The 13,945-nt window shown below is 37.2% G+C and overlaps 1 protein-coding gene across 1 annotated transcript in view; it reads right to left on the reverse strand.

Moving 5' to 3' along the window:
- Positions 1 to 13,945, reverse strand: part of Dlg2 (discs large MAGUK scaffold protein 2) — a 1,821,467-nt gene that overhangs the window by 1,508,655 nt on the left and 298,867 nt on the right. Inside the window, 1 exon segment of the mRNA XM_032895287.1 lies at positions 3,398 to 3,472. Within this exon segment, the coding sequence (XP_032751178.1) occupies positions 3,398 to 3,472 (75 nt within the window).

Consider the following 13,945-nt stretch of genomic DNA (forward strand, 5'->3'; position numbering starts at 1 on the left):
CAACCTGTCTTCACCTAGGTCCCTGAACACATGGATATTTTCTCAACTGCTTAAAAGTAGCAGAGAGTCATAACGACGGATAATGTACTTGGGACCATACAAACTAACAGGGTATTCAACCACTTAAACTGTGGGGTAAGAAAGAGTTTAGTTCTAGTGCCCACTGTAACCGTACATGGACCCATGCACAAGAGCTAAATCACCGCCATGCTCCTCACTAGCAAACACTGTAATTATTCTATTAGTATAAGTGAAACTGGGGCAAATACACAAGTGCAGACTCACACGATTCCACGTAAAGTAATAAAATTCAATTATAATCACTGCAGAATAGAACACCCCAAAAATCACTAGGACAATGGATAATGAATGTAGAAGAGAATCAACTGCACCCAGATAATAGAGACTATTCATTTATTATGTAAGAATGTGTTAATTTATTTATAGCCTGGTTCAGTCTCAGAGGATTCGAGACAGTTGAGACATCTTCTTAAAAACATGAAGTTATGAATTTCACTTTTTCCTCAGAGATAACAAAATGAAAATTAATGCCAAAACTGTTTTACCTACTTGCAGATTGTGTTATATAACTGTGTGAGCTCATGATATAGTTATATATTTTTCACTATCATAAAATATATCATTATCAAGTTCATCTTTGGTGATTTTTAATACATCTAACTTTTGCAAAGAATCAGATCAGTGAAATTAATAGATTTATAAAATTTTAAATCTTAGCCTTCTGGAAATTTCTGTCTGAGATATAAAGCATTAACTTCGGCGGATGGGATTGGAGACTCAATAAATGTTGCTCATGACAATTTTCTTTTTACTTAAAGTAAATAAAAAAACAACCAAACCCATAATAAATATATACAACCAATAATTTGAGGGGAAAGATTTGAACAGGAACTATGTCTGTTTATTAATCATTAGAACCTTTTCACAGTCGGATTTCTGAATAAGTAAGAACTTAGAATGTCCAGTTCCAAGAGTCTCAGCAAATAAAATCACAGAGCACTTCCTGAAGAGTTCACTCAAATGAGTCAATAACGATGCCCTCCAGTCTTGTACATCCTTAGGACAAATAGTCAATTCTCAGAAGCAAGAATCCACCTATCTCTTGGTACTATAATCTCAGACACAAGAACCTATTTCTGTCGGTATTAGTATCTGCTGGTATTGGTATCCTTAGGACAAGTGATAGATTCTCAAAAGCAAGAATCTATCTCTGCTGGTTTTAGTATCTGCCAAGGAAATGGGTTAGTAGTAGGTAGAGCAGGCTTAAGCCAGGAGCTTTCAATCCTAAAGCAGAATCCACATTTAGTTCCTAAGGCTTTTGTGTGGACACAGGTAGGAACTAGATTTTGGTGTCAGCAATACTGGCTCATGATCTACAGGAAGAGTCTTAAAATATAGCATCTACTTATTTCTTAAGATTCTACAATAGAAAGACCTAATCTGGAATCATCTGGCTCCTAAGAGTACAAATGAAGAAGAGAAAACTATTTTCAGTAGCCCCACAGACCATATTCTAACAACATGTTGTCAGGGTTCCTTTACTTTGGAATTTAGATCAAAATAATCTTATTGGTGGTACACATGGGTGTATCTGATAAAGAAGGGACACTACTTTATTAAAGATTATAAGAAAATGGACACTATTTAGTATATCACCATTAATTTGTATAATTTGACGGGATTACTAATTTTTTCTAGTGTAAAGATAAATTTCTCAAAGCACATATTTTGTGTGAGGAAGTCTGTGAGAGGAAATGGACACATCTTATGTGAAATACTGCTGATTTCGATACCAATTCAAGTACAAAACACCAATAGCCCAGTAGAGAAGTCATCTTAAGTTATTTTGATTCCAGAATGAAAACTCAACCCAAAATGGCCAGATAGCAGGATTATTCCTCTTCATAAAGAAATATTTGAGTGAAAAAAAACAGCTTTCCAAAATCCACATTCAGATATAGCATTTATTAAAGATAACAACCGCCAGCATACTAAAGATCCAGATCTGAGCATCACTCATCAGAACCCTCCTATAAAAAAAAGTCTTACTTAGGAACTTGACATTAGGACGCTGCAAAGTGTGTCATCTCCTTGAACAAACAGACATATGAATCGGTAGTTGTAAGATGATGTCATTTAGGACACAATAAAAGGAGTGACTGATGAAGAACTAAAACTATTAACACACATCTTCTTACTGGCAGCAGCAGAGTCCCTACGCACACACTCCCCTCCTGCCATCTGCTCACAAAAATGCCACAGTTTTACTTTTTTAAGCCTCTGGCAAGTCTAGACTGCTTCTGCACAGCAGGAATCCCTCCAAAATTTAGCTTTATCATCTCCTTGACTAAAGGTGATCCCATCTTCCCTTCCTTCCTCAGACTAACAAAGACAAAAAAGAAAACAGTCCTTTACATGATCTGAAGGAAAAGTAGCCTCCCCCAAGTCTACTGTCTTTACATCACCACGTAAGGCCTGTCATGGCAGCCAAGAGACCCCTCTGAAGAGCTTGTACTTCAACAATAGAGGCATGTATTTAGTTGACTCCTTATATCACTTCTAGATCTCCTACAGAGAAGGCCAAGTGAGAGAAATGCCCCAAAGTAGCTTTCTGATTTCTTGTCCACGTCGCACACATTATTTCACGCCGGCAAAGTGTCAGCTATAGCAAAGATAATTCCCAGAGGCGGCATTGTCATCCCTATCAGGCAATGAACGGGTAAGAGAATCATTCAAATCAGTCTCTTTCTTTCATTTACTTCGCTGCACTGGGTAATAGAGCAAGCACACGAAAAGAGGGGTAGGGTATCTGGCATCTCTTGCCAGCTCTAGGATGTGCTATTCTTACCCCCTGTGTGGGTAAGCCTTCCGTCTGCAACCCGAGGATAATAACATAGTACCTGCTTATTTCCAAGGCACTCAAATAATTCTCGGATAGAAGGGTCCACATAAACGCAGGGTCTATTATTACCCCAGGAAGGCTTGGAAAATGCGAGTCCATTTACTCATCACGATTAAGCAGACAACAAAACAATGATGAAGTAAAAGCTCCTCCTCCAGTGCAGCTCAAGATCAAACAGTGCTGAGGACGCAGCCATGTGAAAAGACACATGTGCAAAGACATTCGTTTCCATGGCCATGCAAGTCTAACCCATCAATACCTCCCTCAGAGAAGTACTTTGCAAGTCTTCCTGACTCTAAATAAATAGATCACAGTGACTTGATAATACACTCCTGTCTGGAAAGACGTTTCCTTCTTATCGAAATGTTTTCTCCATGCTAGAATTTTAGACCGTATTTTAGCTCATTCCAGAAAGCCGGTGTTAGAATAAAGCAACATCTGTCTTTTATTGTAATCAGTCTTAAAGTAACTTACAGAACAGTGGTGGACAGGCATCCAGGCAGGGGCTTCCACTGAACAGTTCTGGGCTGGGCATTTGCCTTGGTTTTGCTAGAAGTAAATAAAATTGGATTATTTTATACATTATATAAGGCAACAAATATTAGGTGGCACATTTATAATCATCAAGCTGATTACCATGCTTAGAAGTATTGAAGAAACTTCTGAGGCTGATTTTTGGTACAGTCTTACAGAAAGGAACATATATATTTCTGTTTTTATAGGGAAATATCCTGTGTCTTGCTTCATTACTTTGAGGACTAGGAATTTGGCACCATGCTTACTTAGCCCTTCTAGACCCCAACAGGAACCACAACTACTCTGCTCCTTTCACATCAGCATCAACAGGCTCTGTGCCCTCCTATCTTTGGAGTGGATGCAGAGAAAAACTCACCGGTAACTCACTCCTGAAATGAAGGAGTAGTGGGATACACTCCAGGGTGTTTTGTAGAACTCAAGAACTTAGAGGTGAATTGTTTAGATTATAGAGGCCTTTCTTGCCTCATTAGAGGCAGACCTTCAGCAAAATGAAACAATTTGCTTGAAGAACCAGCAGCCTGACATTTAAAACCATTTCTAAGACGCTTCTTCCCGTTTAAGTAATTTATCTCTAATTAACATTTTCATACTTTCATCCTGTAAACTGAAGTTCTAATTGCCCTTTTCGGAAGGAATCAAGTGGTCCTTTAACTGACAGTACTATTTCAGTCTGCAATAATGCTTAGTCCTAAGAGGAGTGGGGTTCTAATAAGACACCTTGCATTTCTCTCATCATATACTTGATGTGAGAATAAAGGCATTCCATAATGTTAATAACTGTTGTAAAAACCACAGATATTTGTTAAGCCACTTAGTTTTCACGGGTTAGTGTGGACCTTTTAGATAATTATTAGTAGCCACAACGAATAAAATTTATATCACTAGACGTTATAATGTGATTACACAGGGCAGACATCAGAGTTTGAAAGAAGCTAATCAAGTTAGCAAAGTCTCCCTCTACCAGGAGAGAACACAACCCATCCATACTAAGAATCCGGCTGGCCGCTGCCCATGTACATTCCTTCTACAGGAAGCTGCTTCTGTTGTTTTTACTTGCTCTCTGCTCCATTAGGCTGATGGGATGCTATCATACACCCTGATTTGATCTTATCAACCACCCTAACATTTCTGATTTAGCTGAATGAAAAGCTGCCTTACCGATTTCTATGCTCTTCTAGTGCAAATATTTGAGCGTGTATGTTTCAGTGAATTTTAAAATATTTCCAAGCCATCTTTATTGAGGTGATTTACTTTCAAGGCGGCAGTAAGCTCTGAAATTCTGTATGAATGATTTTGGATAAAGTCACGGTAAAAATGAATTCATATCATCAATCTCTATGTTCAGTTATGTTCAGTTTTCTTGCTTAAATCAAAACATAATGTGCAGAGCTAGCATGGCCCACAAGGCACATTGTTCAGTTTTCAGATGACCACAATTTTATGCTAAGCCTGGACATGTGCCTGCTGTCATTAGTTGTTCTTGGTAGTCAAGTGGGTAAAACAGGGTTATTACCATGACTAATTAGCAGTAACATTATCAATGATGAATATTGACTCACTTCAGATAGCCATAACATACAAGGATAGACACTAAAAAAATTCCTATTTTGATTTATGTTAGAAAAATAAATAATGTGTGTGTGTGTGTGTGTGTTTAAAGTTTTGAAATAAGAGAATTGCTTAAATGCTATTTATTGAGCTAGCAAGAAGCTCAGTCTCCACGTGGGTTTCCACAAGAACTGGAGGGCAAGAGGCTCTCCCTAAAGCTCTAGCCTGACTGTGGTATCCTTCCCACAGCAGGGCTGCTTTGTCTGCCCTCAGTGGGAGAGGATGCGCCTAATCCTGCAGAGATTTGATATGCCAGGGTGGGGGAACACTCAAAGGGGGGCTACCCTCTCAGAGGAGAAGGGATAGAATGGAGGGAGGGACTCTGTGGGGTGGGTGCGGGGGAGGAGCAGCAGTGGGGCAGCATTTGTGATCTGGAGAAAGGGGGGACATTGATTGATTCAGGGGTTGAAGCAACTGCTGTACAAGCCAGATGATCTGTACTTGGATTTTTTTTTAAAGATGTTTTATTGAGTCTTTGAAAATTAATCAAATACAACAAATTTTTATCATATTTACTGTTCTCTCATCTAAGTCCTTCCAGATCCTTCTTTATCTCCCTACCCACCCAACTTAATGGTGTCCTTGATTTTGAGTGGTGGGGAGGGAGGGACTTGTAGTTTGCTTTTTAAACCTATCAAGTCCAACTGTTGTTGCCAAAATACACAGCTTATATGACCATCCACTGGAATATGGTTAGCCTATCACCTATATTGAAAGCTATCTCTCCTTCTTCCAGAGGCAATCTTGTAGAACAAGGAAAGGGACTTTGTCCATATCTTTCCCTTGGCAATGTTGTCTGACTAAAGCTTGCACAGGTGTTGTACACGCTGTCAAAATTCCTGACTGTATGTATACAATTGCCCTGCTGTGTCCGAAGATACTTCTGCCTCCTAGTCTTCTACCAACTCTCAAATCTGAACCCTTCCTCTGATATAGTTCTCAGACCTTAGAGAAAAGGCTATGCTAGCTTGTCTTTTATATACTTATTATATTTCTTTATGAAGTATATAGCAGTGACCAGCTCACAAACAAAGGATTGAGGTCAAAATTAATAACAAATTCCCCTGCAAATGAATTTGCCCCTCCCTTTCCATTCATCCACCTACAGGTTTAAAGCTGTAGATTGAGATCCAGGATCACATACTGACTTTGAATAATATGTTTTTAGGAAAAAAAACTATCAGTAGGTTTTGGTCTTTTATAATACAATGGGTTGATATAGGTTAAAGTCTCTCAGTTTCTTGCTCCTTGATTGAACTTTTCTGATTTAAACATTTATCATATAACTTTCTACCATTTCTTAGTCCAGAATTCTTGCTAATGTATCAAAAGCTGATAGACTTTTTCTCTGAAAAGATAGACATATGTTGTAAAAGTCAATCTGCACATTTTAAACCCCAAAATGCACCAAATATGTGTCTATCGAACAATTTTTCCATTAATTATGAGGATAAGACACTGAGAAGTCAATGTATATTTATATATGGATATTGTCACTGTCCAAATCCTTCACAGTTACAAACTCTTCTCAGACTGCTTGAAAATACTGCTTTGATAGATTTAAATATCAGCATAACTATGTGCTAACATATAAATATACAGTGGGTTTTAGAAATTTATAGATACTCATAAAAATGTGTTATTTATGAAAGAAATATATAGAGAAAACTTTGAAAATATTTTTATCCAAAGTAATTTATTTTCCATAACCACAGGTAACTTCAAAGAAAGATGTTATAAAGAGAAAATCATGTTACCAGGATCAAAATAACAATAGTTATATATTAACTCCATATATTAATATAATATATTGTATTAAATGTAGTATAAACAGAATATACTATATATTATAATATTTATAATTTTAAGTATATACTCAGGATGGAACACATCAGAAATCCATCCTACAAGCCTAAGATAAGACTGAAATGAGATTCCTACAGAGACACTAAACAACACACACAATTTTCAGGGATATGACAAAGAATCGCCTGTTTTATGATGAGCATGTATAAGAAAGGTTAGAAATTCAGCAAAGGGAGACATACATTTCTTAGGGTAGAAGCTGAGTTTTCTCTTCTAGTGAAATGGCAACTGATGGTCCTCAAAGGGCAACTAAGTACAACCACCTTAGATTTAGGTTAGGACTGTGGATCTGACTCACCCTAGAAGTTTGACCAATGAAGTATGAAGGCGAATTGGTATTGAGTTAGAAGGCACCCCACGAGCTCACTGTTCACTAAGGCAGACAAGCGATTCCATTATAGAGGCTAAAATAATACCTTATAGACAGATTGTCACAAAATAGCCAGCTAAATGAAATGCATCAATCATATTGTAGGTCTAGTCAAAGAAGTGCAGAAGCAGAATGTTTCTGAAGAAAACACACTTGGACAAAACATCTGGAGTCAGATGCCTCAGTAAAGCAAATCCGCTAAAGCATTTATTTCTTACACCACTGAAGCTGCTAGTGTCAACATCATCATGTGTGAAGCTCAGAGAGTAGAAAGCATTCCAGGCCAACCACCTGGTAAACAGTAGTGAGGAGAGAAGCGAACTTAGAAACCCCTTTCCCAACACCAATGTCTAACCTGAAGATTCCACAGTGGGAATATTTCATCTGGAGAGTATTTGGAATTTCAACGTTTTTTGAGACGGGCTTTATCAATGTTGCTGACCCAGAACTTGCTCTATCGATCAGGTTGGTCTTCAACTTAGAGATGTACTTGTCTCTGCTCCCTGGGTGCTAGGGTTAAAGGCATGCACCCCATGCCTATCAGTTTTAATAACTAAGTAGAGTACATTTGTGATTTTACATGATTGCAGGATTTTGTTCTTCTCAAGTTATTATTAAATCACATGCCTGCTCAAGTTTTCAGTTACAGAGCAAGGTAGGGACCACTGATGCTTAAGCATTACAAGCAAACAATGTGGAGCCTGAAGTAACGTGGGTCGAATTATAATATTCTTTGAGTCTATCTAGTCTGTTGCTTTATCTAGGGATTTAAAGAATAAGCTTGACTAATATTATTTTTTTCCTTTTTATTTTGGTCACAAATACACATTTCTAAGTATGGGACAATATCCTTTTCTGGTCTTACTGCATTTTGTTTTGTTTCATTTTCTTGCATTTTGAAAGATATTTTAAAGAGATTGGCTTAGCTTGTTTCTAAGGAAACAATTATTAAGCCCTAAGCATGTGTTTGGCCCTTCTCCATAGGATGCTGAGAACAAGAAGCACGCAGTGGGCAGTGATGGTGGAACTGAGTCTCCCCAAACTTCCCATGATACCACAGGGAGACAGTTGCCCGGGCTGGCAGAGGTACTGTTTGTGACGAATTAACACATATAAAGACTGAAAATGCTACATTGAACTCATGTTTTAAGAGAATTTTTTCTTGATGAGGGGTGAAGACTGTACTTAACTGTGGGTTTAAGCGTAAATATTTAAGATTGTTATTAGATCTTGTACTGGTTTAGTAAATTAGTGGTAAATTAGTGGTTGCAGATTCTCTTCCAATAACCATGACTTCACTAGGACTGAGAAGTTAGCAAGGCTTCCAGTACCTGGCATGGTTTCTCTCTTGCTTATGGAAATTATGGAATTATGTCTTAATTCCAATTAGAAAGCTGCTGTTATTGTCAATATAGGTGTACCACTGGGGATACTGTGTGATGCAGGTCATTGGCATGGTACACAGGGCATGAGAGCTGCTTAGAGCTGTTAGTTAACTACTTCCTGTTACCATGAAAGCTAGTCCTACTCAGGGAGGAGACATTCATGCCATTTTTAGTTAAGAGGTCCTAGTGTTTCTGAAGTGGATGGTGTCTTCCACAATAAAGACTTTAACTCTCACCTCTAGAGATCAACCAAAAGTAACAGCAATAATCTATATGCTTTGGATATTGCTTGGCTGTCCCTGGCCAGAAACTCAAAAGATAGCTTCTAATGTTTGGTATGGGAGTTCTTGTTTTGTGCTTTTTGGCTCCTAGAAAAGCACCCTCCATAAAAACCATAACCAACCAAAATGAAGAGTTGTGGAACCCAGTCTCAATGGACATATCTACAGAAGTGTCTCAGAGAACATTCCAGAAGAGGTGACAGGAAGATTGTAAGAGACAGAGGATCAGGTAACTTGCTGTGAGATTGTGTCAGAAGCTACATCCATAAAGTCTCACCAGCACAAAAGCCAAACCATTATCTGAAGAAGGAGGACACCAATGGCCATACAAAAGTGGACAGACAAAAGCCTATGGGGCTTCAACCTTACACAAAGACCTATAGGCAACATGGAAAGCTGATAGTGGATGAGATAGTGTTTGCCAGGAAATAGTACTCCAGTTGGTTTTCCAGGGTCAAATGGTCAGCCTTAAAAACATATATACAAGTAACACCATACGGAGAGAACAGTTAGTATTTATTTACAGAGGAATATATACATATATGCATGTAATAATAATTAACGAGAAACAAGACCATGAATTTAAAGGAGAACATAGAGAGGCCTATGGGAGAGAGAGCTTGTGAGGAGAAAAGGACGAGATAAATGCTGTGATTATAAGCTCAAAAATTAAAGCAAACCATTTTAAAGACTTTGCTAAACAAATTAATAAAAAAAAAAAAGTAGGCTCTGAAGTCTCAGACTGGACTTATTCAAAGATAATAAATAGAAGCCATTACTATGACGTGATATGGCATGTTCCCCCAGTGGGTACCAGTTAACTATCAAGCACTCTAAGCACATAATTAGCTCACTCCATCATCACACCAATCCTGACAGCTTGTCAGTGAAAGCGCTTAGTATCATGAAGATCCCTCTGCATCTAGGTTACAATGCCAGAGTATTAATTAGTTCTTCCTTTGGGCTATTTTATGTTTTAGCCTCTATGAATTTGAGCTTCTCTTTTATAAAGGAGCAAACCCCATCCCAGTTTAAAAGATTGCTATAAGGATGCTATGCATATTGTAAAGTAGTAAGATAAATACTTAACTTACACAATGCTTCCCAGCAAAGCTCCTTCTCCTGTGCTACTAAGCTCTTCAGAGCTTACATTCTCACCTCTGAGTATAAAATAATAATATTTACCTCACAAGATTACCATGAAAATTAAATGAGAGTAAATGTGAGAAACTGCTTAGCAAATACCAAGAACTTCTGCTCTTGGTGTCATATGGAAGCTTTCATTGATAAAAAAGAAAACACACAGAAAAACCGGGAGACCGGGCCAGTTTTAAGATGACTAGATTTGGGAATCTAAATCACCTCTACTGTTGGGATCCTGAACTTGAGATCACTAGTCTGTTAATACTTTTAAGAAATACAATGTATTTTTAATGTTCTGTAGAGACATGTGTCAATATTCCTTTATCTCTAAATCTCCAAAATTATACATTATATACAATGTACATTTATATACCATAATTTAAGCTTTGGAGTCCAAGATTTTAAAACATAGTCTCAGAAAAATGCATTAAATGTAATTAATATTTGAATTTTGGCACTGTATTCCATGATGAAGATGACCCAAAATGGGCTAAAATTGATCTTTTCTTCTTGAAATGGAAAAAAAAATATTGTACATGGTCTGTGCTACAATCAGTGAGTATTCTTCATTGGAAGTTCTCATCTTAGAAATCCTGAACTACAAAGTGATGTGGAAACAGAGGTAACTTCTAGAACTCTCTAACTATATTCTTTTTCCCAAATATATTTAAAAACTGCCCGTAAAGAAACCTTTGTGGCTAGTAAATAACCACAAAAGTAAATAGTATCATTCAGAAACTAGGTGAAAGCAATTTATGTTGTTCTTACAGTTATCACATACACGCACACACACACACACACACACACACACAGACTCACACACACACAAACATACACGCATGCTGAAAATATTTAGCAGACTTGATTCTTTCTGAAATGTATACTTTCTAATTTTTAAAAGTTACAATAACTACATAGGAAGGAGACCTATAGCATATTTCCAAAGAATAAAGGATTTCAAAAATTGAGCATTTAAAAAGACATAATTACAACTTATTAAAATTCAATTCATATAAATTTGTTTCTTTCATCTTCTTGGATCTCAAAACATGTATATATGTACCATATATATAGATGGTACTGTATAAAAACTATACAACAAATGCCATCAGCTTAAATGTATTCCAAGAATACTCAGATACTTACATTATATGAAACAAGCAAAAAATGTGTAGTCAATGAATATATGCAGTCTTCTGACAACTGTAATTATGGATTTATGGAAGTTTTTAGTTGATGAAGGCTTTTGTGGATGAGATAGCATAGAAAATATCAAGGCATAAGGCAGGAAGGTCCAGGAACTAGACCCACACTAGATTTAAATGGCACCTCACAACGGTAAAGTTAACTGCATGTGTATTAATTCAGGGCAGCTTTAGTTTAAAAAAATAGCAAAAATTAGCATGGCTTGTAACACCAGGAGATTCTTAACAAAAACAAGGATGGGGAATTTATTTGGGTAAAATTGAACATTTTTTACTCATAGCTTATTTAAGAAATGAGTTTCAAGTTTTTAAAACCATGAGCATATTTTATTTACACATATACATCTATATACATATATCCATATATGCATGCAATAACAGTAAAAAAGATGACTGGGAATTTAAGAAGCATGAGGATGGCTATAGGGGAAGATTTAGAAGGAGGTAAGAGAAGAGAGAAATGGCTGTAATTACCTTATAATCTTAATAATTGGGGCTGGAGAGATGGGTCAGCAGTTAAAACTGACTTTGTCCAGAGGTCCTGAGTTCAAATCCCAGCAACCACATGGTGTCTCACAACCATCTGTAATGGGATCCGATACCCTCTTCTAGTGTGTCTAAAGGCATCTACAGTATACTCACGTACATAAAATAAATAAATCTTTAAAAAATGGAAAGTATTTTTAAAATATTTAAACTCCTTTCCAGTTTTGTTTGTAATAGCATGAAATACGGTAGAGGTCAGCTAAAAAAATATGAATTTTTTTGTGTTTTCATAAAACCAAAAATAGCTGCCAGTGGAGATAAGTAATATGATTTATATCTTGAAAGTGACTTTTGAATATTCTTTTTTCAGTCTAATTAAGTGGTCTTCAAAGAGATTCTCCACTGACTACTTCTCTTCCTGTAAAACTATTTGATGGCTCTGTGTCATTTTTCTCAGGGACATCTGCATATGACCAATAAAACATTTGGAACTACATACAGCATAACCACAGGATAACATAACAGGTGTCTGGGGTCCCTTGTGTAGGATGCTTGTGTCACCTATGCAGAGCTGCTCGAGCCTCGAACGATAATGGTTATGGTGGGTTTGGTTCCTTTTGGTGGTAACATAGAATAAAAGCATTCAGTGGAACCGATACACTTTGTTCTCTGAGACGCAAATCAAGAAAAAGTAACAGAATTTCTCAGTAATTTCCTAGGGACCTTCATAATTACAAACTGTGTACACCTGCCTTAAAAATAACATGTTTACTGCAATTTAGACAATTCCCTAATGCTCAGGTCTATGAGGATGAGCACAGTACCGAGGCACAATGAAGTCATGTGTCAATTTCACATCCAATAGCTTTTGGCCACTTCTAATGTTTTAATAGAGAAAATATACTATTTAATGAAAATGCTATAACTCCACAACCTATTTAGGGTAAACATATTTTATTTACGTTACAAAGTCAAATTGTTTTCGTCTAAAAGGAGGCCAAGCTTCATGTTCTATTAAATCGCTGTGTAATTAGATGGATATGTGTTGGCAATCTTTCCTCAAAGCCTGCTTTAGCTGCTTCAGGTTTGTTAAATAAAAGCATGCAGTTGATGTCTAGCTATTTTTACACTTGAATGAAAGAAGTTTGAATTATGATCATAATAAGAAGGTTTATCAAAAATGAGACCCAATTGTCAGGTTTTATAGTATCTTTGAGGACATTTACCTCTTTGGCCCATTCCTCTCAAACTGAAATGGCAGTTCCCACATTATTTCCAGCCTTCCACAGGATCACAGGTAAGTTTACTTAAGTTTGAGGAGGAGCGGGAGGAAGAGAACAGAAACACTGGTTCTTACTATGTGCTGGTTTTTTTGCAATGATAGTAGCTACACTAATCCATGCATATCTGTTGCTTATCTTTTAGCCAAAATAGCTACCTATCAAGGTGATAATAGTTCTTTTCCATGTATTTATTGTAAAATATGTATTACATATAATACACACACACTTGTTGGGATGTATAAATGTACATTATATACTCAAGTACTGGTGCTTGTGGAGATAAAAGAGAACATTTCATTCAACAATGGATTCACTTACTCACCATTGAAATACATATTAATACTGTACAGAGTGAGCCAACTCAACTAGCATGGCTCCCAGAACCAAGCTAGTGGTTGGCTTAGAATGTGACTTTAGAAAGGAACTTTCCCTCTCTTCACAAAGATCATACTCTAAAGTGAGATATACACATATAAAAATGAACTGAAGAATGAGATATAAACAATTAACAAAAATACATAAGTTACAACGGTCTGAAAACATGAAGCATGTCTAGCTCAGCAGGTAACATATCACCAAGATTATTTACAAAACCTGCATGTGAGTGACTCTTAAAAGTTAAGAAAGGTTATATTAAGCAAGTGTCTGGCTATGGTGTTAAGAAGGCATTCCAAGTATGCAGTGAAACAGCTAATTTTTTTAAAAAAAAAAAAAGAAGGAAGAGGAGAAGGAGGAAGAGGAGGCAGAAGAGGAGACAGAGGAGGGGAAGGGGGAGGGGGAGGGGGCGGAGGGGGGGGGGGAGGGGGGGGGGGGGGGGGGGGGAGGGGGGGGGAGGGGGAGGGGGAGGGGGAGGGGGAG

This window comes from Rattus rattus, chromosome 2 (assembly GCF_011064425.1).
Source record: "Rattus rattus isolate New Zealand chromosome 2, Rrattus_CSIRO_v1, whole genome shotgun sequence".
Lineage (NCBI taxonomy): Eukaryota > Metazoa > Chordata > Mammalia > Rodentia > Muridae > Rattus > Rattus rattus.